The sequence below is a fragment of the Notolabrus celidotus genome, chromosome 6 (genome assembly GCF_009762535.1).
Source record: "Notolabrus celidotus isolate fNotCel1 chromosome 6, fNotCel1.pri, whole genome shotgun sequence".
In the NCBI taxonomy this organism is placed as follows: Eukaryota; Metazoa; Chordata; class Actinopteri; order Labriformes; family Labridae; genus Notolabrus; species Notolabrus celidotus.
The window spans coordinates 34,201,354-34,227,827 of NC_048277.1; the positions used below are offsets into that span (position 1 = coordinate 34,201,354).

General features: G+C 42.3%; 1 protein-coding gene across 5 annotated transcripts in view; it reads left to right on the top strand.

The window, feature by feature from the left end:
* LOC117814329 (kinesin-like protein KIF21A) overlaps window positions 1-21,859 on the top strand; it is a 91,961-nt gene extending 70,102 nt beyond the window's left edge. The window contains exons 20-35 of one of the 5 annotated variants that reach the window (XM_034685597.1): window positions 28-222; window positions 387-488; window positions 1,105-1,270; window positions 1,846-1,866; window positions 2,604-2,661; window positions 4,363-4,417; window positions 4,510-4,712; window positions 5,300-5,425; window positions 10,751-10,843; window positions 11,812-11,948; window positions 12,686-12,860; window positions 12,959-13,123; window positions 15,548-15,665; window positions 15,819-15,989; window positions 17,385-17,584; window positions 18,956-21,859. In XM_034685597.1, coding sequence (XP_034541488.1) covers window positions 28-222; window positions 387-488; window positions 1,105-1,270; window positions 1,846-1,866; window positions 2,604-2,661; window positions 4,363-4,417; window positions 4,510-4,712; window positions 5,300-5,425; window positions 10,751-10,843; window positions 11,812-11,948; window positions 12,686-12,860; window positions 12,959-13,123; window positions 15,548-15,665; window positions 15,819-15,989; window positions 17,385-17,584; window positions 18,956-19,046 — 2,076 coding nt within the window. In that variant the 3' untranslated portion in view covers window positions 19,047-21,859. The remainder of the gene's footprint in view (window positions 1-27; window positions 223-386; window positions 489-1,104; window positions 1,271-1,845; window positions 1,867-2,603; window positions 2,662-4,362; window positions 4,418-4,509; window positions 4,713-5,299; window positions 5,426-10,750; window positions 10,844-11,811; window positions 11,949-12,685; window positions 12,861-12,958; window positions 13,124-15,547; window positions 15,666-15,818; window positions 15,990-17,384; window positions 17,585-18,955) is intronic. The other 4 variants (XM_034685599.1, XM_034685600.1, XM_034685598.1 and 1 more) reach the window with 4 other exon arrangements.
* Window positions 21,860-26,474: the final 4,615 nt, after the last annotated feature.

A 26,474-nucleotide genomic window follows, 5' to 3' on the forward strand; every position in this document is an offset into this window, starting at 1 on the left:
AATGTGTGTGTGTGTTTGTGTTCACAGCAACGAGAGGAGCTGACCAAGCGTAAAGAGAAGGTGATCAGGAAGAGAGACCGGGTGGTCAAGGAGGGACCAGAGGTGGAGAAGGCGATGCTTCCTTTGAATGAGGAAGTGGAAGCGTTGGGGGCGAACATCGACTACATCAACGACAGCATCGCAGACTGTCAGGCCAACATCATGCAGATGGAGGAAGCAAAGGTGAGGCCGGAAGAGCTGGGAACCTAAAAGGGACATATTTGGATGTTTAAATGTGTGCTTTAGCTTGTTTGGATGGAGGAGGAGGTAAAGCGGAGTCTGATGGACCAAACTTTATGAGGGGACTAAAGTGTCTTACTCAAGGTTGTGTTTATTCACTTTTCCAGGAGGAAGGCGACATCTTGGACGTCTCTGCTGTGGTCGGTTCCTGTACCCTGACTGAAACTCGTTTTCTCTTGGATCACTTCATGTCAATGGCTATCAACAAGGTACCCGCCTTTGTAATCGTTTAACAGGGGACTTCCACCAGTCCGGTCTCTGTGCTCTTTGGTCCGTCAACATCCACCAGTTGCGTTTTCAGAAAGCAGCTTGTAGCAGGACCGTCTGACAGCTTGAGTCATGTGACCGAGGTTTTCCCGCGGTAATCACTGAATCAAGGATTCTCCTCCTCCTCTCCTGATCCATGTTGTCTTTATGGTCCTCTGAAAACCTCTGACCTGTTGACACCAGGCCTGGATTTGGTGCCTGACTTCCTGTCCCTCTACATCTGCCCTGTTGAGCTTGATGCGTCATGCTCCGGCAGAAACAGAAGTCTTGCGTATCTGATCCAGAGGGCTCTGACCGGCCGGATCAGAGACGCAGCTGGAACGCAACGGAGTGGATCCAGTGGAAGTTAACACATTGACTAGAATAGAAACCTATCAGATCTGGTGCTGTGACGGATCAGAGATGGACCGGACACAGATCTTGTGGAATTAGGTCGTTAGAGTTGCAATTACAAATGTCACCTCTGCATTTGACTTAAAACAAATATTTGATGTTGGAGCGATTGAAAGTGTAGCTGAGTAATCTAAGGGTGCAACATCTGTGGTCTTAACTCTTCAGGGTCTCCAGGCGGCTCAGAGGGAGTCTCAGGTGAAGGTGATGGAGGGTCGGCTGAAGCAGACAGAGATCACGAGCGCCACACAGAACCAGCTGCTGTTTCACATGCTGAAGGAGAAGGCCGAGTTCAACCCGGAGCTGGATGCTTTGCTGGGGAACGCTCTGCAAGGTAACTGCACTGAATGCGGTTTTGGTTGTAATGTTAAGATGCGGAGATGAGGATTCCAAAACACGGACCAGACCCCTGATTGAACCCTGACCACCTCCTAGAGTGTCAGTAAAACAATTCTACCTTTGATTCTTGTTGTTAATTTCAGTTTATGTTATGTATGATTGCGCCACACATTTATGACACAGAATTTGGCCTGTTAGGAGGTGGACTGGGTTACTGGTCAGATGCATGATGGGGCCTTTGGAGATGCTCTTGCCTGTTGCCTTCTGCTGAATAAAAGCTGGTTTACTTATTATACCAAATAGAAATAATTCAACCAATTTAATTCTGGTAGAACAATTTTTTCTTGATTATTTTGGTTATTTTCACCGTTCTTATACAACAAAATGTCTGTAATTTGTCATCTTTCACCAGCTTCTGTTCAGTAGGATGCTCTGTTTACAGTAGCTTCACTTTATTTTCCTTTGAGTGTTTAATTTGAGTATTTTGGGGGACTGTGGTTTTGATTTTTGCGTTGCCTCTTTTCTGTTCCCCCATGTTTTTCTTTCTTTTGTTTCCTTTTGTTTTTACAGAGCTAGGTAACATCCCTCCTGGTAAGTGAAACCACATTAGACTCTTATCTGAATGCATGGTTCCTCCCCCTTTGCACTTTGAAAACTAACTGAACGTAACATAAGCAGGTGCATGAGGCGCAATGCAACCAGGCTTTCCTCCATCTGTCCGCTGACCTCTTTCCACCCCCTCATCTGGTTACACTATACCTCCTCCACCCCGTACTAGCTCACCATGTGCTACAGCCTCCATGCTTTAGCACCTTGCTAACTCCTGACCCTTCCACAGGAGCCAGACATCGTGGATATTTTAGGTCTGTCAGACCCTGTAGGTCAGCTGACCCCACCTGGAGCGATGGACTAATGATTCCTTACACCCTTTTGTCCCATATTGGACTCTTCTACTTGCCCACACATCTCTCTGTATAACCCTCACCACCTGGCCGCTGTCTGACCTCTGACCTTTTTTCAATCCATCTGATCCCATTGAGCTCAGTGAGGACCAAATTTTTGTTTGTTGACAAAACAGCATGGTGCTGCGCTGATATCACCCTCGTCTTCTGCAGTTATTCATCTTTTCCATATCCATTTTGTGCAGCTTAAAAAAAAAAGAGTTAATTAATTGCCTCAATTGTAAATGAGAGACGGCAAAAGACAGAGTAATTGTCTATTCTGAAGCAGGCTGTATTTAAAATTATATTAAGAGAGTCAGAAACAACATCCAAGTATTGTTGGCTAATTCTCTTGGGTCTAATATCATTATTGATCTCATTTGACAGAGAACGGGGATGACAGCAGCAGTGATGAGTCAGCACAGAGCCCATCTGCAGAGGGAACGTAAGTTTATGTCATGACGTGTAACTTCAGTTTTTTATTATATTCTATCACAATTATTTGTATCATGTTGTGTTATGTTAAGTCATTTCATACAAAGTGTTTTGTCATGTTACATTGTGGCCTGTTATGTGAAACACGTTTTTGAGGGTTAAAGTATGACATATCATGACATGAATAATCATTATATGTTACAGCAATATAATGTGGTTTGACAAATCATGACTGTCAAATGATGATAAGTTATGTCATGATAGGTTGTGTCATGATTTGTATTGCTATGTCATTAGATGGTATGTTATGTCATGATATGGTATGCTATATCATGATATGGTATGTTATGTCATGAAAGGTTATCCTATGTCATGAAATGGTATGTTATGTCATGATAGATTACGTCATGAAATGTTATATTTGATGTCATTAGGTTATTTCATGATATGGTTTTCTATGTCATGATATGCTATTATATGTCATGATAAGTTATGTCATGATATGGTATGCTCTGTCATGATATGGTATGTAATGTCATGAAAGGTTATCCTATCTAATGAAATATTATATTATGTCATGATAGGTTACGTCATGAAATGTTATGTCATTAGATTAGTTATTGATATGGTATTCTATGTCATGATATGATATTCATTGTCATGATATGCAATGTTATTCCATGATAACTTATGTCATGATTTGGTAAATTGCGTCATGATAGGCAATGTTATGTCATGATAGGTTACATTATGACATAGTATATGTTATGCTATTAGGTTTTTCTATGATATGTCATGATATGTTATATTGTGTCATGATATGAGATGTTTTGTCATGATATGGTATCTTATGTCATGATAGGTTATGTCATGAAATAATTTATGTTTTCATATGTTACGATATGGCAAGTCATGATATGTCATGACATGGTATGTTATGTCATGATATGGTATGTAATGTCATGAAAGGTTATCCTATCTAATGACATTTTATATGATGTCATGATAGGTTACGTCATGAAATGTTATGTCATTAGATTAGTTATTGATATGGTATTCTATGTCATGATATGATATTCTATGTCATGATATGATATTCATTGTCATGATATGCAATGTTATGCCATGATAACTTATGTCATGATATGGTAAATTGCGTCATGATAGGCAATGTTATGTCATGATAGGTTACATTATGACATTGTATATGTTATGCTATTAGGTTTTTCTATGATATGTCATGATATGGTATTCTATTTCATGATATGGTATATTGTGTCATGATATGAGATGTTGTGTCATGATAGGTTATGTCATGAAATAGTTTATATTGTCATATGTTACGATATGGCAAGTCATGATATGTCATGACATGGTATGTTCTGTCAGGATATGTTTATATATGGTTTGTCATGAAATGTTATATGCTGTCTTGTCATATAATATTTTTTTGTATCATCAAATATACAGCATGTCACAATATATCATGATATGTCATGTCATGTTACCTTACTGTTACATATTATGTCATGATATGTTGATATGTTCTCATGAACCTTGTAATGTCATGATATTCTATCTAATGTATTTTCATGGTATCATTTTTTAAGGTGAAGTTGAGCCGTTGCACTACATTACATTATGTTATAATATATTTATGCCATAACAACCAAAAGAGCTTTCACTTATAATGTTTATTTATCCCCTCCAGTACCTTGGCTTCAGATCTCATGAAACTCTGTGGAGAGACCAAAACAAGAAGCAAGGTATTACAGTGTTAAGCATGTTCATGCCTTGTTATCTGCATACACTCCCCAGTCAAGTCCTGTCTCTATAATCCCTTATGTCTGCTATACAGGCTCGTAGAAGGACTACCACTCAGATGGAGTTGCTGTACGCAAACAGTGACTCCGCCCCCGATGCACCCACTGCCGACTTCTCCAGTCCGATGCTGCCGTTAGCCGAAACACCCGATGGGGGAGGAGACATGGACACGTCAGGCTCATCAGTCAGGGACTTCACAGCTCTCTCCCCCGGCTTTTCCTCTAAAATGGGCAGCATGTAAGTCCAGGGCCGACACTCTTTTACTAACACAATAATTAATTCCTTTTTTCCTTCCTTCCTGCATGTTTGATGTTGCTGCTACATCCTCGGCTGTATTTAATTTATGTTTTACAATATTCATGAGCATCCTTACATCAAATGGCCATGCCTTTCCTTCTCCTGATGAGTCCTTTTGAAGAAAAGCATGTAGAGACAAGCCAGTATAAACAATTCTGTTGCTTATGTGTTACGACCTCCTGCAAGAGCTGCTTTTCTAACTCCTTAATCCTGCAGAGATACTAACTACATCACTTTAACTGACCTGTGGAAGGCAGTGCTTCAAGTTTCCTTGGCTGACAGTTATCCTTCAGAAAATTGAGTTATATAAATATATTTTAAGTTTAGAAAAAATCCTTAGCATTTAAAAATGAGCTTGGCGAAGACCTACCTCAGTTTGGGCCTTTAAACATCAGGTAACTGTGTTCCTGCGTGTACTCCATCTTCCATTGTTGCCATTTGTTGTGTTGTTTTCACATCCTTCTGTTGTTTCATTTTTTTTCTTTTGTGTTGTTTTTGTGTATAAATGTTTGTAACTGAATGATCAGTTCTGGCTCCAGAACTTCGCCAGGGCTGGAGAAGCGAGCTCCGGAGCCCTCCCCGCTCTCTCGCAGGAAGACCTATGACAAGTCACAAGCAGCATCCGACAGGGCAAAGGTCAAGGAGCTAAAACAGTAAGAGCTTGCTGCCGACATTGTGGCTGCAAGGCCTTTCAGAAAAGCAGAATAACTTCAATTCAGCGTTACTAATACTCTTCTTCTCAGTTTCCTGCTTTAGAGAAAGCATGTAATCTCAGCTCAATCAGAAATGCTCTGCGCCCGGTGTGATGACCTTTACCCTGCAAAATTGTACGCTGAATTTAGAGTCTTATTGTTACTAACTGAGTATTATGTCTCTCTTTGAGCCATAATGGGGATGTTTTCTTTGAATTCCTTATAGTCTTGACTTAAATTCAGTGTTCAACCTGCTAATGAGCCTCAATGCTCTGCTGCTGATCCACTTATGATCCACATTGTTGAGGTAGTCTCTTTCTTCTTATCTGTATTTTCTTGGGAGTGAGACTAAAACAGAACAGCATGCAACAACTGCTCTCATTTAAAGCTGGGGTTGGTAGTCATGGTAAACTAGCATGAATTTGAATGTAGCATATCCTCAGGACTCTGTCTAACCCCTCCCCTCCTCCCTCGGAGCTCCTCCAAAACGACGCCCCCGCTCACATGCACGAGCGCCGCTGATTTGCGACTACATGATCGTGACTGATTCAAAACCGGTCCTCAGCACATCGTTTGTGCAAAACACAAACAATGAAAACACCAAAACATTTATCATAGTGAAAGACTATGACACAAACAAACATGGCTGCTGTCAGTACTCACAACTGTCATGCTAGCATTATCCAGTTGTACTGGTGACATGATATCAGGAGAAGAGCTATAACACATGTAATACTGTAACAGCTCTACTGTTTGTTAAACATGTTCAGTGAAGATGTTCTTAATTCCTACAGTGTTGACAGTTAGTTACAATGTTACAATGTCATTTAGCAGACGCTTTTATCCAAAGCGACGTACATACGAGAACAAGAACAACACAAGCAAAGATCTAGACAAGAGGAAACAAGATCAGTAAGAGTAACAAAGTGCTTCAAGTCCATTTGGGTGCAGGTACTGCCAAGCAGTGTGAAGGCAATGCACAAAAGTAAATATGGAACATCTACAATGAAGCAACCAAACCATTTAAGACCTTCCATTATCTTCATCAACAATTAACCTCACCACAATAATGACCAAAGTACCAAGTGCTGGGTCACTCCAGACCTGAACACAGATTCCCAGAGTAGAGCAGGACAGTGCGAGTCAATTGTAGCTGGAAGACATGATTAGCCACTGGGGGACAACAGTGGAGAACAGTCTAGCTAAGTGCATAGTGCTTCCTAAAGAGCTGGGTCTTTAGCTGTCTTTTGAAAGTAGAGAGGGACTCTGCAGATCGAATGGAGTTGGCCAATTCATTCCATCATTTAGGGAGAACAGAAGAGAAGAGTCCAGCTGGTGATTTTGAGGCCTTGTGTGCTGGAAGCACTAGGTGCTTTTCAGAGGCTGAGGGTAGCGGGCGAGAAGGGCAGTAGACCTGGATGAGGGGTTCCAGGTAAACTGGAGCAGTTTTGGTGACTGCTTTGTAAGTCATGATTAGAGTTTTGTATCTGATACGAGCTGCAACTGGAAGCCAGTGTAGCGAAATGAGCAGGGGAGTTACATGAGCTGTCTTAGGCTGGTTGAAGACCAGACGTGCTGCTGCTGCGTTCTGGATCATTTGCAGAGGTTTAACTGTGAATGCAGGGAGGCCTGCCAGTAGAGAGTTGCAGTAGTCAATGCGTGACATTACAAGAGCCTGAACCAGGAGCTGTGTTGCGTGTTCTGTCAGGTAGGGTCTAATCCTCTTGACGTTATAGAGGGAAAAACGGCAGGACCGAGCAATCGAGGCAACATGAACCTTGAAGGTTAGCTGGTCATCGATCATGACACCCAGATTTTGGGCAGACTTAGTGGGCATGAGGTTTTGTGATCCAAACTGGATATTGATCAGTGGGTCCATAGTGGGACTGGCTGGAATGATAATAAGCTCAGTTAGTGAAGGCATCAGGAGAGGTGTAGAGTGTATGAGCTGGAGAGAGGAGAGACAAGAGGAGAAGTTCTTCATTCATTCAAACATTGATTGTTGCTTTGTTGGTTGGTGTGATCACGGCCGACAGTGACCAGTTATTAAATCTCAACGTGTTCATGAATCGGCTCGAGAACTTTTTAGGCTCTGATCTGGACTACAGTCCTGAGCAAAGCACCTCATCGGGTCAGAGGGGACAGGTCTGAGGTCTAGCGAGAGGGGCGGGCAGAACGGCAGGACAGGATTTGATTGGTTTCATAATTTTGGACCCCAAAACAGGGATTTGTTGGTGTTTTCCCAGGTTTACTCCGGCTGTAGCACAAGAACACATTATGTATTGATTGCCATCGAGACATAAAGATCATTTTAACCAGTATAACAAAAAGTGTTTCTAAATCTGACTACCAACCCCAGCTTTAAGTTGTAAAAAGACGTGTTTTCTGAAGCTCTTGTTGAATAAGGACCATGCATTAATAGACTGATGAATCTGAAAAACCCAACAGATCAGCACACCTCAGTTACGGCCTCACGTGGGACTGAACACGTGAGACTCTCCCCGTCGAGCCGTCCTCACAGTTTCCCCCCATACAACGTAAATGCAGCATATGCGTCTCCCTTCTGCCCTCATGCAGTCCTCCCACACTCCTGCCACTAGTGTGTAAACAGCTCAGCACACACGTTAATTATGCTGCTGCTTAATTGGCAGCCCTACTGTCTTCCTTCACAGCCCAGTCATCAGGAGCCCGAGATGCAGCCCACCACTTCCTCTCTTCCCTAATGCCTGTCCCAGTAACCACGCTATACGAACAGCAGCCACGTTAAGCAGCGTGACAGGCTACGTGGGGCGTGCTGCACACGTCCTGCAGGATGAGTAAGAAACAGGAGATAAGTCAAATTGACAGAAACCTGGCAGACAGCCGGATTAGAGTCAGGGGAAGATGGTGAGGATTAGCGGTGGCATTGCACTCTGAAAATCTGACGCATTTCTGCAAGTTGACGTCAACACGAGGCGAACTGTACGTGAAGAGCTGCAGAAGAACAAACATAGACTTTTAAGAATCTGCTGCTGAGGCAGTCTTTAATCCAAGAAACAGCAAGCTTGAAATCCCCCTCCTCATCACATCCTCGTTTTCTGGATTTGATTTCCTGATGAGAAACCAGTTTTAGATGCAAATTGTATTTTCAAGGCAGCTCACAAATCAAGACTTTTAGAGCTTGATTAAGTGCATCAAGGAAGTGCTTTCAAAAAACCTGCCTCTAACATTACTGTGCCTGCATTATTTTCCTCAAAGCAAACTCTGAATAGTCTGGTCTGATGGTTGAAAGCACTCTCAGATTTCACAGCAGTGCCATTACATTACTCTGCACTAACACATAGCATTCATTGCCCAGTGCTCATTTACATATCCATCAGTTTCAAAGCAGTGTTGTTGGATGTCTTACAAAATGTACTGTAGATGTCGTGGACGGCTCTTTCATCACATTGTAAGATTTTTTGGGGCACTTAAAGCTTCAGTGAGGAACTTTTGCTTGGTGTTGATCTTGGCGTCCCCCCTGTGGACAAAGCTTTACGTCTGTCTCTTTGCTGATCTTGTTCTAGACATGTGGAAATGTAACCATCAGCTGTGTGGTGTGCTGTTCATGGGCTATGTGACACTGACCTTGTGGCAGTGTGTCTGATAACCAGTCAAAACTCCTTACATGATGTTTAAACATCTGATGTGTAGTGTTAAGAGATCTGTTGTCAGAAACTGTATTAATATTCACATTTAATATGTCTTCATTTGAATCTCATCACCTAAAAATAGAAACTAGTTTATCTCTTCAAAAAGTCTGTTTCATGCAGTCTGCTGATTTGCAACACTTTGTTTCAACGGTAGTCCAGAATGACAAACCCTGCACACTTAGTGGTTGAGTTTGAGGCTAGCAGTTCTCCTGACTTTTAATGCCACCAATTAGAAACACTTTGAAACTGACTTCAGACATTAAATAGTGTGACGAAAGGTAAATGTAGTGAGCTAGACTGAAATCCAACTTGTTGTGATTTGATTTGGAGTCATTTTCTGCATGGAAGGTGGGAGAGGAAAGGACTGTGGAAAGAGAAGGAGTGAGAGATGACATGCGGTAGACGGCCACAGGTGGGATTTGAATCCACTGCTTCTTGGTCCACAAACCTTTATACATGGGGCATGTGATTTATCCACTAAACTAAACCAGCACCTTGTATTTAAGGCATACTTAAGTACAGATAAGGTCATGTTTTTTCGTTTTTTTCTAGGATCTATTTCTTTTTTTTGAATTTTTCACAGCAGATGACATCATCATCAAGCATTAAATAATAAGATATCACCAAGGCTGTGTTGTAAAGATATTATAAATTCAAAATAATGACAGAGAACAAATAAATCAATAAAAGAGAGGTGACACAAGTTCATGCATTCATCCAAAAATATAAGGATGAAAGGATAAGGTGAAAGGATTTTTGCACTAATAGGACAGCTCATACGTGTAGGTTTCACATTCTATTAAAATAAACACCAGTCATAGCTTTTCAAGAAGAAGGGGATTTAAAAGAGAAGCAAGAAGGAGATCTCAAGCCTCAGTAGTGGATGCTCATGCCTTAAGAATCACAGATGATGATCTTTCTATAAGAGCAATATCTCTGAATTAGTTAAACCCTTTTAAAGACGGAGGTTCAGTAGAGAACCAGGAATGCATTATGTAAGGGGTAATGTATGGTTAGTGGGTATTTATAGGGAATAGAACCCTCTGGTGTTACTCATGATAGTGAAAGTTAATAACCGTCGTCTAAAGGTGTTGACCAATCAGAATCAAGCATCTTACACAACCAGAAGATCGGTAAGAGAGCCGGGTCATGAAGTCTTCTTAGCAGCAGTCAAACCTGAAAACGTGATTTTCTTTAAGGTCAATCTGGTTTCATCTCTGAGAGCAGAGTCATCATTAAATAAAAGTCAGGATGGTGGTTTAAGAATTGGAAATGTAAGAATATTTTCAAGACACTTGAACCACAGGACATTCCCAGAAGACTTAGACATACATGCAATCAGTATCCTGGTGACATTTAGAACCGTTTGGACTCTCTATGAGCTTCATTTGGAAGCATCTGTCTGGTGTTGCACAGTATTTATGGACAAACTTCTAATGAATGAGTTGGTGTGCTGGATGTATTGAATGTTTTCTAGTATAAGGAGCAACATTTGGTCAGACTTAAGTTGCATCTACCAAACATGGAGTGATTGTGACAGAATAAATACTAAGACATGTCAAGAGAAAGGTTTGATTAATAATGAGTGAATCTCTGATACTCTCTCCTCCTTCAGTACAGATGGATGCTGTCACCTGCCCCCTCACCACACCCACCACACCCACCACACCCACCGTGCCTTTTCTCCTCCTCTCCCCGACCCGCCCAAGTACAACTCTTCATGTTTTTTAATTCTCCTTAAGGGTCACTTGAATCTCACTTTGGGTGTACAGGGCAGAGGTGGATCTTATAACACAGACACTCCAGGTGTGGCTTCAACCTTCTGTGACTAACACTGCCTGACATATCTGAACACTTGAGCTTGTTTCTCTGGATGCAGGGCGATGCATCAGTCCTGTTACCTGTGAGGGGTTAAACACTGGATGAACCAGACAGACGTAATTAAAACAATGAATAGAACTCTTATCAGCAATCAATAGATAATTATAACAAGTCTCATGTTTAAGCTTATTACAGCTTCTAAACCTTCAGTAATCCTCTCCTTTCATTACCTCTTTTTATTCCAGTGTCTCTTTCATTCTGCACACAGCCGGCCTTTGAGAGCTCATTTATTCAAAAACTCTTCATTATCGGCGTCTGAATCTGTGGTTCACCCTCAGCTTGTCCTCCTGCTCCTCTGATAATGAAAGCTACAACTGTAGTAGTGGAAAGGGCTTTGACATTTACACTACCTGAGGTTGGTTTGTCTACATGAGCAGCCAATCAGAGATCGATCAGGGTTGATGTTATGCTCATTAGACTGCCGGTCTCTAACGATCTGACACCGCTTGTTTCAACGATCACCTGCCTTTATCTCCTCGGGTGTTTTTTAATCTATTATGGGCTGGAGAAGAGAAGCTTTTGAAGGGGTCTCAGGCTATTTTTAGACTTTTTCTTTACTTTAGCACAATCACTGTGACTTTTAAAACAGCTGTCTCTTCACTTTCTTTGGACTGTTCCTGACATCTCTTTCTATTCTTGGTTTGCAGCATCATGCTAATCAGCCACGAAAGCTGCATGCTGTGCATGATTCTGGTTGCGTGGGTGTGATTTATTTCTGTGCTGCACTCTGATTATTAGGCAGTGTTATGTCTATGCTGCATCTATTCATAGTGATGTGTGTGCGTGTGTTTCCAGGGGCGTCATTAACCCTGTGCCGGCCACCAAGAGCAGCCGGTCGGCGACGCTGCAGTGCGTCCACGTGGCGGAGGGACACAGCAAAGCCGTTCTGTGTGTCGACTGCACCGATGACCTCCTCTTCACCGGATCCAAAGGTTAATAACACCCACAATCATCACTCCATCCTTCCTTCCTTCACCTCTTCCTCTCTGCCTCATCAGTATTCCTCACATGTCTGCTTGCTTCACTGGCACTGGTAATTTATTCCACTTTGACATGCTCTTATGCTGTTAACAGCAGATAAAACCTGACAGGATTAATGAAGATTGGCATGTGCACAGTGTGTGGATAAACCAGGAGTTGAAATGAAATTGACATTGCACATACAGTAAAACTGAAGGAGCCTTCTATAATAATAAATGGAGGTTGATGTATCGGCAATCAGAGTGAATTGTTCATTTATCCCCCGGAGCTGCTGATTTAACGCCTCTCTGCTGGAGACAGCCGTGTCTGATGCGTTATGTTTTACAGTCTGTCCTGTTAAATGTAGTTCAACGACAGCCTGGACTACCAAAGTCAATAGGCTGCTACATCAAGGCTATAAGTGTTAGAGACCCTGGCAGTAAGAGAAATGTTATATTTTCAGTCTCCTGGTTAATCAGAGACTGAAAGTACAGGAGATCTGGAGTGCCTTAATGCCTGTTTTTAAGACAGAAGTTCTTGTTGCAGAGGAGGTCAATCAATCAATTTATGTATACAGCACCTTTCATTCAAATCAAATGCAATTCAAAGTGCTTTACAGTGATTGAAGAAAGAAGCAGAAATAAAAGCTTTCTATTTATTCTTGGAAGTATAAAAAACATGGGGATGCTGACTCTGAATCTTCCTGCAGATCGGACCTGTAAGGTGTGGAATCTGGTGACGGGTCAGGAGATAATGTCCCTGTCTGGTCACCCCAACAACGTGGTGTCGGTACGCTACAGCTCCAGTTTAGTCTTCACCGTCTCCACCTCCTACATCAAAGTCTGGGACATCCGGGACTCTGCCAAGTGCATTCGAACGCTCACGTGAGTTTAACCGATTTAACGGTGCAGAGGAGCGTAAGGAAAGTCTTTTGGTTTTAAGATAATGTAGAAACTAAAGAGATGTCTCCATGTGTGTTCAGGTCTTCTGGTCAGGTTAATGTCGGGGATGCTTGTTCGGCTAACACCAGCAGGACGGTCACCATCCCTGCAGGAGAGAACCAGATCAACCAGATCGTTCTCAACCCCAACGGCTCGGTTCTGTACGCAGCCGCTGGGAACTCTGTCAGAGTGTGGGACCTGCGAAGGTAAGCAGAGGGACCACTATTATCTTCCCCTCCTTGTCTTCTCTCTGCAGCAGCATTTTAACATGAAACTGTAAAACTGTTGATAGGAATCGTGTCACAGCATTAGCAGCAGCTCTAAACTTAAAGGTGACATATCATGCAAAATGGACTTTTTAATGGTTCTCTACCTGAAATATGTGTCCCTGGCATGTCTACAAACCCCCCGAGAATGAAAAGAATCCATTCTGCCCCTGTTCTGATTTCTCCACCTTTCTGTAAATGTGTGTGAAACGAGCCGTTTCAGACTTCCGTGTTTTTGTTACGTCACAACAATATCCGGTCTGTCACGGAGTCAGAGCTCGGAGCTTGTTCAGCCCATAGACTGTATAAAATAATACTGAACCCCTCCTCCGTTTTTCATTCCTTGCACAAATGTGTGCTAACAAGGAGCTTAGGAGGGAGGCATGCTAGTTGTAGGCTGTCTTAATAAACACAAAGGTCGGTTTTACTCCCCACGTCTGCAGATTTGAAGATCTAGTGGATGATTTTTATTTATCATGGATAAGTGCTAGCGCTAGTTAGCATAGCTACATAGCTACATGTTTGTAGCTGTAGCTGTGTACCAAGACACACGTCGACATACTGACAAATAAAACAACAAGAAACACAGAATCTGTGACCAATCCTTCAGAAAGGTCCCGCTGCCTTTCTGGCAGAGGTCGGTTTTATTCCCCACGTCTGCAGATTTTGAAGATCTAGTGGATGATTTTTATTTATCATGGATAAGTGCTAGCGCTAGTTAGCATAGCCACATAGCTACATGTTCGTAGCTGTGTACCAAGACACACGTCAACATACTGATAAATAAAACAACAAGAAACACTAAATCTGTGACCAATCCTTCAGAAAGGTCCTGCTGCAGGCGCCTCTCCGTCAGGATCAGGTTCTGGATCAGATTCAGAGGGTTGAAGTAACGTGATCTCTGAGCAGCCGTGTATATTCAGCCAACATGTAAACATTAGATCAACGTGCTGGACAGCCGAGGCACATCCACTTCCTGAGGGGGCGTGGTCAGAGAGAAAACAGAGTGTTCTGAGGAGGACTGAAGAAGAGGGGTTTTCAGGCAGACCAAAATCTGATTTCAAAGTGTTTTTTTGAGCATAAACTTTAAAGACATGTTTTGGAGACCTCTTAGACCAATATATATTGATGAAAAAAGCGTGATATGTCACCTTTAAACAAACAAGTGTGATAACTTTTCTGCTCCATACGTACCTTCACCATTGTTGTCAGACATTACCCACAAATCTAGAGTTGTTATGAATCATGGTCAAGTATGTGCCATGTCCACTGCCACCGTTTTTTGCACTGTCAGCATCTATTTTCTAGATTTTTGTCACAGGGCTCTCGGTAGAAACAGTTCAACTTTTGGAACACCACTGAACTCATTAACGTCCTTTCTTGATCACCAACCAATCAGAATCAAGAAGGGGCGGGACTTCTGATATCAGCTTTGTCAACAACAATGGCAGAGGTCCATACGTAGGAGAAAAGTTATCACACTAGCTTTTTCAAGGTATAATTTCTGAGTTTAGAGCTGCTGCTGATGCTCTGACACGATTTCCATCTATAGTTTTTACTGTTTCTTGTCAAAATGCCGTTGAATTAAAGAAAGTAGAAGAGGCATACAGAGCATTTTAAAACAGACCCTACTTAGGGGGGTGGCACGTGGGACTACTTTCATAGCCTAGCAGCAGTAAACACTGGTGAGAAGCGCTCTGAAATTGAGGTTGTGGGCGCTCCCAGCGTTAAACCAGCATTGTGTTCGTGGATTCGGCTCCTATGATTAAAAGATGGAGAACTCTCACTGACATATCAATGTCATTTAATCTTCCATTGCATGATAACTTTTTAAATTCACAGTCAATATATAACATCTTTGATATACTTCAAATGTTGTGTATAAAGTATTAGTTTTGCACTGCGTTCAATCTTTACTCCTAACGTCACTGAACATTTACCTGACGCCCAACACACAGCAATTCAATCAAAGCCCAGTTTCTCTCGGCTGCACACTTGGAGGATCTGATTCATTATAAACCTGACAGGTATCCAATCTAACGCTGTCAGCCGTCACTGAAACCTGTACGAGCTTTGATGAATAGCTTCTTTGTGTTTTTGGAAAGGCCGGGGAGTTTGTAAGTGGATGTCTGGATAATTGAAATAACTTTAGATCAATATGAAGTGAGATTAAACTTCCTAACCTGATTCAAAAACATGTTTACGTACATGTCACTTCTTATCCTGGGTATCAGCGTAATAACCGTCCTGCTTTATAGAGTTAAAGTGAGATTTAATGTCATGTAATGGATTGATTTTTACTTGCATGATGCCTCGAGTATTTTTATCTCTTCATGGTTTATTTATCTTTCATCTCTTTGTCAGATTTGCATCCACTGGGAAACTTACTGGTCACCTGGGTCCTGTGATGTGCCTGACTGTGGATCAGTCTGGAAACAACCAAGACATGGTGATCACCGGGTCCAAGGATCACTACATCAAGGTGAGTTTCCAGCAGCCTCCAAGCCAGAGATTTTATAGATGATTATAGCATGTGATACGATCTGTGGAAGTCGATTTATGATCTAACATCAATCCCTTGAGTTTATGTTTGAGATTACACCTCCAACATGCTGTTTTCTGTCTGTCGTTCCAGCTGTTTGATGTGTCTGAAGGCTCTCTGGGAAGCATCAGCCCCACACACAACTTTGAACCTCCACATTACGACGGTATCGAGTCACTGGTGATCCAGGGAGACATGTTCTTCAGCGGCTCTCGAGACAACGGCATCAAGAAGTGGGACCTGGACCGCAAAGACCTGCTGCAGGTAAGAGATCAGTAAGACAGGATAAGATCCAGTCCCATCTTCCAGACAGGTCTCAGTCTGATCTCATCTTAATCCACCATGAGCAGAGCACTTTGCAGCATTTAGCAAGTTACAGTGGCGAGAGAGAGAGATATGATGGTGAGATGGATAGACAAAATATCATGACATGTGAGGCCAAAATACCGCCTCAATGGGCGCTGATGTAGCACGCTGTTAGAGCCAAGGCATGCACACGTCCCGTCACACCTTTACCGCTACCCAAAACAAACATTTAACTTCCTGCAAAATATCTAAGATCCCTGAGTTGGGCCCAGTCTGCAGCAGAGAGTTTGATGACTTGTGTCAGTGCTTCTTCCTCCTCTACGCTGCTGGAGCCCACATTGGTCAACAGAGCTGTCAATCATGATGTCACTTCTCCTCTTTTTAGCTTTGGATAATTAATTGAAACTAAACTTTCTCTGGAAAGTGAACGCTTGCACCATAAATCAGAACGAGGAGGACTAACTTTAATCACAGCAAGTATGTTTGAGAGAAATGTGTTTGACGTGTATTCTAATTTTCCAATTTGTCCCATGTTCCATCTGTTATAATGGAGAAGGCAGGCTTTACGACCTCTTTGATTTGATTTGATTTATTTAATACGTCAAGAAACACACGCCAATCCATCAAATCAGCTGCAGAAAAATAGAGACGCATGAAAAGGACGCCCCAGATAAGCTTCTCTGAGGCAAACACATCCCACAAAATACAACAAATGAGACAACAAACAACACAATAGTCCCTAAACACAACATTAGTCCAACATTAATTCCACGGCATGCCGTTTATAGCACCATAAAGCCCCTTATGACCCATAAAGAAAACGTTATAGTGCTATTCTGCAGCCAGCCACCAGGGGGAGCTCTAAAGGATCTGGCTTCACTTTGAGGGAGCTGTTGTTCTGTTCATGGTTTTATTTCGTCCATATTTCAAACACAAGAAAACTATTTTATGTAGAAGTTCTTTTTAATGCCTGTTAGAAATCTGTTGCATAATGTTTTGCTTTATTACTTCTGACTTTGCAAATGTTGTCAAAGTAATCCCAACATCTATAATTAAGTAGCTGTATATCTGCCCGTATGGCCTTGTTTATATTGGGTTTTAAGATGGGTCTTTGGTGGTCCGACGGTACGTGGACGGAGATAAATACAAGTGTTATGGCCCATAAAAGACAACTTATGATTTTATTACTCGTCTGTTTGTACTGATGTGTCCCTGAGGTGGATATAACAGGAGAACATTTCAGCATTGAAGGTTTAAGTGTGCCGTTATGTGCTCCTTTAAATTCCTTCCAATCTCTGCCGTCGAGAGGATCCAGTATCAAGAATCTAAACCTTCACTTTCTCTCTCCAACAGCAAGTCCCGAACGCCCACCGTGACTGGGTATGTGCGCTCGGTGTTGTCCCCGGGTCGCCCGCCCTGCTGAGCGGCTGCAGAGGTGGGGTTCTCAAGCTGTGGCACACAGACACTCTGGGGACTCTGGGGGAGCTGAAGGGTCACGAGAGTCCCATCAACAGCATCTCTACTAACAGCAGCCACCTGTTCACCGCCTCCGAGTGAGTCTCACACCAAACAGACTCACACTCTCTCCATGTCTTTGCGTTTCAAGGTTGCTTCATTGGGTTTATGTGCCATTAGATTTCTGATTAGTGCACTTTTAAGATAAGTCCACAATATGGATGGACTGGAGACAGTGTTTGAGGCTGAGAGGGTTCATTCCTATTGGCATTATTCTGTGGTGCATGATGCAAAGTTCAACTTTAACTACCTCTTTTTAAGATAATTCAATTTCACTTTTCTCCTCTGTTACTGAACTCACGGAAAGGAAGTGAAAGGAGATCTGGTTTATGATCAGAAGGTCTGGTCAAGAAGAATTTATGACTGATTTTGGATTTTGGATTTTGCATCAGAAAAGAAGAGAAAATACCAAACGGTAAAAAAGTAGAAGTAAAAGAGGTAGAAGATACGCACTTATGATAGTGATACCTAGGCGCAATAGTCTACATAGATGAGTGAATGAGGTTATGAGGAGCTAGCACTATACTGTACAAAGCGGCAACTCCCATACCTCCTTTCCACCAATGCGAACCGGGTTGTATTTCTGGGCTGGTGCTCGTGCTGGTTCGGAGCTGGTTGAACCAACATGGCACCAGTTTGTTTTTCTGCCCACTCTGTTTTCTTGCGCTGCAGGACAATGGAGGAAACATGTTTGGTTTGTGTTTTTGGTCATGGCAACCCCGTCCCCCACCCCTGACGTAAGCTGTTCGTGGTTCTAGACCAGCAAAGAGTTGGATCCGCTCTTGAACTGGTTTTCCAGGCCAGAAGCCGGTTCACTCGCAGACGGAACACGAAAAACTGGTTCTCAATTGAGCGCCGTCCCTGAAACTGCCTCAGTCGAAAAGGGGTTCCAGTGTCGAGAAATGAAGCCAATGCAGAAGTGCTGAAAACTGCAGTTCCCAGAGTGTCCACTTGAGGCTGGCCCCAAAAACCCTTAAAGCGACATACACACCCATTCAAAAAAGACGATCTTCACAGCAGAAATAAACATGTTTACAGCCTGCTTCAAAACAGGATTTTGATCTGGATAACTCATTTCTCTATCGGCACACACTGTACAGGGGTTGAATATTTTTAGAAGTCAGTAGTTTTGAAGATATTAAGGTTATAAGTTTGGCATAATAAGGGGCGTGGCTGACTTGACTGACAGGCAGGAACACTGAACACCCGCCCAAACTCTGCCTCTTTGCCTACATTTGATAAATAAATCACAAAGCCTGTAATCAATTAGTTTATTATTTATATTTATTTCAGTCACTCAGAATTGATGGCAGATTTTTGTGAATTCCTCAGTTTGCATAGAAACACACAGATTCCTATTTGAGACATAATTTAAATCCTTTATTTGTTGTCATGTTTCTCTCCTCCAGTGACCGGGCCGTGAAGATCTGGCGTGCACGCGGAGGACTCGACAGCAACCTGGAGCCCGTTGAAAATGTGGACGAGGCGGCCAGTACCTGATCACAGCGCCCCCTGCTGGGTGTGACTCTAACTGCGTTTCTTGATGCTGCGTCCCTGCACTTTGACCCCCTAACTTCTCGACACCTTCCACGCCGTAAACCCTTTGACACTGAGCCGACCGGAGAGTCATTTCACGTCAACCAAGTGCTAGCACTTTTCTATCTCCCTTTTCTTAGACTCGTGCTAGTAAGTTTTAGTTTCATGTACTGTTAATATTAACTAACTGCAGCATTTTTTCTCTTTGCGCTGTAGGAGGTTTGATAATCTGAGAGTTGAATACGACTAAGATGGGAAAGATCTCGGCTTGTGAGCTTTATTCGGCGCTTTGCCTGAATGCAACAGAAGTAAACAGACGGAGTGGAGTAGGAGAGAAGGCGGCCGAGCTTACGGGTTGGTAGCTGGTCTTCCTCAACCCGGTTTGATGGGATTGTTGAGATTTCTTTCTGCACTTGAAGCAGAGCCAATGTCCCCGCACTCCCTCTTCCCTTAAGATTAACAAAAGTGGCTTTACTGTCTGTGTAAAAGACAAATCATCGCTCCCCTTAACCCTCTGTTTTTGTGCTCCTCCCCTCCTGGATTATGCAGCTGTTTCAAACCAGCGACCAAAATCGTGCAAACTGATCGTCTTTGTTGTCCTGCACTCGTGAACACATCACACCTTACAGTAGCAGACTCACTCACAGCAACAGTTTGACCTCTTGTGAGGTCGGCTTATTTTGCTTCCTCTCACTACTCTTGTGTCTGTCTGAGAAATACAAGACCACAGTAATCAGCTAGTTAAGATAGCTTAGCTTATCTTAAAGACTGAGTACTATCCAGCTACAGCCCTGGAGCCAAGCCCTTCACATACCCATGTATATGCCCCTTTTTCAAACTCAGAAGTTTGAAAGTAACATCAACAGACTGGCATCATGCAGTGTTTTCTGAATAAATAAACAATAGCACATCCATCACTCCCGGCACACCAGGAGCTCTGGTACATGAGGGGCTTGGCTCCAGGGCTGCAGCTGCATGCAGCTCAGAAAACTGCAAAATCTGACAACCTGCTCCTTCAAAGTTTACTTATTCATATTTGACTTTCTGATTAATCCATGCACCAAAACAAAACACATCTAAAAGTGATGTTTTGTGGTTTTTACTGGGAGGATCAAAACAGAGGAAAATCAGCACTTTCTTCAACATTATAATCATTTTAATGGCAGATAAAGTGAATCAAGGAAGACAATTTTGCAGCTCAGTTCCTTCGAAAGTTTCACTCCTAATAGAGACGTGACAGCGAATAGTAGCAGCATTGTAATCAGATGAGCCGAGCCGCTGATGCTGCTGCCTGTGAAGACGCTCGCCGAGTCACCAGTTGCTGATTTTTCAAACATAAGGTCTGTTTCAGCAGCAGTCAGCTCGTAGCGACGTCAGCTGGCCAAGTGTGTTAGAATCGTACGGCTGGTCGAAATGACACGGAGACATCAGAGCGGCTATATTTAGAGCAGATCCAAACCTTCACTGAGAGCCAAGAGAACAGTGATGGATTGATTTAAGACAGACACATCATTGATATTCATTCAAATAGAGAAAGGCTGAATTTACTGTCGTCTTTTTCATGAGAACCTTTTCTCAGGTGTGCTTATGTCTTAAAACAGGGACTTCAGATACAATGTGCTTGATTATATCTCAACCAGACTGTAAACTCCTCTCCTAGTTTATTTTTACACCTTTTAGACGTATGGATCTGTAAAAACAAAGACACACAGAGTTATTTCTTGAGCTTGCAGTAATTTCCAGGTTCCCCAAAGCCCAAGCCAGGCTAGCTGTTCCCCCTTACCTCCAGTCTTTCTCCTAAGCTAAGCTAACTATCTGCTGTTTCTTCATGTAACTCCACAAGGCGGTAAATAAACCTTCATCAGAAGATGTCAAACTCTGCCCGTCACTCTTGAGCACTCGTGAAAACTGACACGATTCTTCTTTTTGAAACCCTTCCTCCTTGGTAAATGTGAGCCGGTTCAGCCTTCAATATATATTCTTCACTTGTTGTCCATGTTTCATCGTGTGTATAAACGTACGTTCACTCTTCACATGTTGCAGTTAGCGCTCACTGAACCTTCACTACTGAGATGTGGTCTAACTCCCGTGCTGCTACGTCGTGTGCTCACCTTCTTCAACCCTATAAGAGGGCTCTCTCTCGTCACGGACTCCGGGTGAGGTCCAATCACTACCGAGCAATGTGTTTGTATATAAGTGTAATAGTATATTTTTGTTTGTTTGGAGAGGAGAGGCCTTCAGACTTCTGCCCGTGGTGTTGTGAGCCTAACCCTCGTCTGTCTCCCAGTTCTGATCCTTGTGGGGCCTTCCTGGAGACACTCGCGGTCTCCCCTGATGTAACTGTCGCGATTGTGTGCTGTCACTTTTGAATGTTTGGTGAAACAGCAGCTGTAGGCATCATTTATTAAGGACATATCTAATGTATGTAAACAATGTATTTAAAAAGAATCAGACTGAATGTTAGTATCGTGGGACCACCGATCTGAACGCAGTCTCACACTCGAGAGGAGCCGAGAGGACCAGAATTGGCGAGCAGAGTGAAAGCTGAGGATGGAGTTTTTCCCTCCGGTGAGCTGGCAGGTTGTGTTTAGTGGCCTACACTTAGTTTCTTTTTTTTTTTAATTCCTCTGTTCTGTTTGTTATGCGCTCCCTGTTCCACATTTCCCGGGCGTCCCCCTCCCTCTCTGGAGTTTTAGAAGCCATTCCAGAGTGGCGGACTCTGTAGCGATTCTAATGTCAGATGCCTGATGAGAATAAACGCCATCTGTCAAAAACAACCAGCTCTGTGTGCTTTTCCTCCGTCTACCAGTCATTCAAAAACACTCATTATTCCAGTAACATTTCTGCAGGTTGGTCACTTTAAAAAATATCTCAATTTAAGCTTTGCACATCTATTTCACAGATCTGTTCATTTAGTAGCACAAGACCATCCTAGACCTTCATCAGACAGTTTGATAGAAATGGCCCTCTACTTTAGAAAGACAGTCCTTATTGAGGATCATTTTCTGTTGCCTGACGAAGGTCTAGGACCAGACTAGTTAAAGGTGACATATCACGCTTTTTTCATCAATATATATTGGTCTAAGAGGTCCCCAAAACATGTCTTTAAAGTTTATGCTCAAAAAAACACTTTGAAATCAGATTTTGGTCTGCCTGAAAAGCCCTCTTCTTCATTCCTCATCAGAACACTCTGTTTTCTCTCTGACCACGCCCCCTCAGGAAGTGGATGTGCCTCGGCTCTCCAGCACGTTGATCTAATGTTTACATGTTGGCTGAATATACACGGCTGCTCAGAGATCGCGTTTCTTCAACCCTCTGAATCTGATCCTGACGGAGAGGCGCCTGTAGCAGGACCTTTCTGAAGGATTGGTCACAGATTTAGTGTTTCTTGTTGTTTTATTTATCAGTATGTCGACGTGTGTCTTGGTACACAGCTACGAACATGTAGCTATGTGGCTATGCTAACTAGCGCTAGCACTTATCCATGATAAATAAAAATCATCTACTAGATCTTCAAATCTGCAGACGTGGGGAGTAAAACCGACCTTTGTGTTTATTAAGACAGCCTACAACTAGCATGCCTCCCTCCTAAGCTCCTTGTTAGCACACATGTGTGCAGGTAATGAAAAACGGAGGAGGGATTCTCTGACTCCGTGACAGACCGGATATTGTTGTTACGTAACAAAAACACTGAAGTCTGAAACGGCTCGTTTCACACACATTTACAGAAAGGTGTAGAAATCAGAACAGGGGCAGAATGGATTTTTTTCATTCTCGGGGGGTTTGTAGACATGCCAGGGACACATATTTCAGGTAAAGAACCATGAAAAAGTCAATTTTGCATGATATGTCACCTTTAACAAATAGATGGATTTCTGCAAAGTAGATGGTGTGCAGGAGTATACATTTTTTGACCATGTTACAGTATTTCTCAATTGCTAAAACACTCCACTACACCTCTAAAGGTGTGCTGTGGTATCTGAATGTTAATAAGTTAGCAGCAGCTCCTTAAAGTCCTGGATGATGAAAGGTGGGGCTTCCATTGAATTGAATTGAGATCGGGCGCTTTCAGTGGTGGACAGGTGTCAGCATGGACACCCTGATGGATCTGCAGCTACGCAGCCCCATGCACGACAAACTGAGCTCCAGTAGGTCGTCTGTTACAATAACAAACATAATAGGGTCATGTTTAGGAGCTTGTTGATGTACAGGCAGTTAATACTTGTATTATCACAGCTGTGTTTTAGCTTTTAATCAGTTTGAATCAGAAATATTTGAAGTGATTGAAGGCGAAGCCCTTGAGATGCAACATCTCAATTTCAAGGGGTCACAACACAGTTACAGATGCATACAAGGTAAAGCACATAGGTCTCAGTGTTCTTTGCTCACACAAACATTATGATGTTTTTTTCACCATTTATTAAAAGCTTCCATACAAAATCCTCACAAGTGGATTTAAATAAAGGGTTGTCTTTATTGTCCTGTTATTTATTTTTAGTAATTCTGACAGTATTTTACCAGAAACAAGAGCTTAACACGAGCGGTGAGCTGACCCACTTTTTGTATTTTTCCTTACTTTTTATTGCAAAGTTTTTAAAATAAAAAATGCATCACTCTCTATGTCTAAAGTTTAGGATGCCTCATGTTTTGATAATCCTTTTTTGAATGCAACAACAGATTATTTTAGAATCAAGGTTACTCTATCATTTCATTCATCTGTGAGCAATCAGGAAGACACAATGAGTCTAGAAGTGAGTCTTCTTCCCATGATGCAGATTCAGGAGGTATAAGAGAGGAGAAAGAAGGATTGTTTTCAGACGTGTGACCACATGATGGCAGTAGCAGCACCCACAAGACTGACCAGGGAGCCTCATCAGTGCTGTCAACATCCAAAAACACACTCACTGACATTTGGTGTAATTGGCTAATAAGAGAAACAGCAGAGAGCTTTGATTCCTGTCCCGACTGCTCCCATTTTAACCTGCTGGAGTCTGCAGAGCACGGAGACACATGGGGCATTTACACCGTGTCAAATTAGACGCAGAGACCCTTTACATTAAATCACATTATTATACACAAGAGTCCGTGTTAGTGCTGGATGTGTCAACAGATTTGCTGGATTATAACAAACAAACTGACATGGAGAGAGTGGAGGTGACGGGGCCTATGAGAGTCTGGACTGGTGGAAACTGGAAAGACAAATGCATGCAGGAAACATTGAGTATCTGTAGAAGAATAGAGAAATCAATAAATGTAGGTCTAAATGACATGTTTGCAATAACTTAATACATGCAATGCAACAAAAATAGGCTGTAATTAGAGTCAAAGATGTGTAAGATTAATTGTTCCTCCACTATGTTGTGTCAAACTTTTGTGCAGTTAAGTTTAATTTGTAACTCCAGAAGAAGTAATGGCAGTATTGTACTGAACACTGTGTTTTTACTGTGTTTTTTTATTCTTATATAACAGTTTTATTTCAACTTACTTTATTTATTTAGTTATTTATTATCTAGTTCAAATTTTAGTCACTTTCTATTTAATTTATTTAATATTAATTATGTATTTATTTGTTTTAAGTATAGCATCTTATTTTCTTTTAATGGTTTAATATTTTTGTGTTTTATTATCTTATTAATTTATTTTATTTTGGTGAGTTTAATTTCTTGTGTTGAGTTTTAACATCTTATTTTACCTCCAGTGTTTCCTCATTAAGATATCATGAGAGCGTTTCCTCAGTTCGTTCAGCAACTTATTTTTTCTTTTTTATTTATCTATTTTATTTTCATTGTTATCATTGTTGCATATATTGTGATCTTAAAGCTGGGGTATGTAGTCAGATTCAGATACACTTTTTGTTACACTGGTTAAAATGATCTTTATGTCCCGATGGTAATCAATACATGATGTGTTCTTAAAAAAGAGTGGAAAAAAACTGCTATCTACAGCCGGAGTAAACCTGGGAAAACACCAACCAATCCCTGCCATCAGGAGCCAAATCATGAAACCAATCAAATCCCGTCCTGCCGTTCTGCCCGCCTCCTGCAAAGCGTACATTTCATGTTTGTTTGTGTTTTTAACTTTCAATATGAGAATGTTTTGGTGTTTTCTTACCGCTGAGTGAGACATGAGTTGATGTAGTGCAAAACACAAACGATGTGCTGAGGACCGGTTTTTGAATCAGTCACCATCATATGGTCGCAAATCAGTGGCGCTCGTGCATGTGAGCGGGGGCGTCGTTTTGGAGGAGCTCCAAGGGAGAGGGGGAGGGGTTAGACGGAGTCCTGAGGAAATGCTACATTCAAATTCATGCTAGTTTTACGTGACTACCAACCCTAGCTTTAACTTTAAAATTGTGTGGTGGGTTTGGAGTCGGGGCTGGGGTTGGGATTAGGATGGGGGCGTCTTTTATTTTTATTTTTATATGTATCTTTCTTTTTTAATTTATTCTATTTTAAAGCTAGGGTTGGTAGTCTCGGAAAACCAGCATGAATTTGAATGTAGCTTTTCCTCATGACTCCGTCTAACCCCTCCCCTCCTCCCCTCGGAGCTCCTCCAAAACGACGCCCCCCCGCTCACATGCACGAGCGCCGCTGATTCTCGACCATATGATCGTGACTGATTCAAAACCGGTCCTCACCAAAACATTCTCATAGTGAAAGTTAAAAACACAAACAAACATGGCTGCTGTTAGTACTCACAACTATCATGCTAGCATTATCCAGTTGTACCGGTGACACGATATCAGGAGAAAAGTTATAACACATATATAATACTGTAACAGCTCTACTGTTTGTTAAACATGTTCAGTGTAGATGCTCTTAATTCCTACAGTGTTGACGGTCAGTGAAGGCATCAGGAGAGGTGTAGAGTGTGTGAGCGGGAGAGAGGAGAGACAAGAGGAGAAGTTCTTCATTCATTCAAACATTGATTGTTGTTTTGTTGGTTGGCGTGATCACGGCCGACAGTGACCGGTTATTAAAACTCAACGTGTTCACCAATCGGCTCGTCATCCCTACAGCGTCCGGACGGACGCTACAATAAATATATATTTTCTGTAGGACTTACTGAACGTCATTAATTATTCTGCTTGTTGGTGAGAGCTTTTTAGATTCTGATCCGGACTACAGTCCTGAGCAAAGCACCTCATCAGGTCAGAGGGGACAGGCCCAAGGACGAGCGAGAGGGGCAGTAAATAGAGTCAGGGGAAGTAGAGGCAGGAGACGGAGACTCGGAGGAGTGCACGCCAGGGAAATGTACGAGCAGGAGGCGGGCAGAACGGCTTGACGGGATTTGATTGGTTTAAAATTTGGGGAGCCAAAAAACGGTGATTGGTTGGTGTTTTCCCAGGTTTACTCCGGCTGTAGATAGCAGTTTTTTTCACTCTTTTTTAAG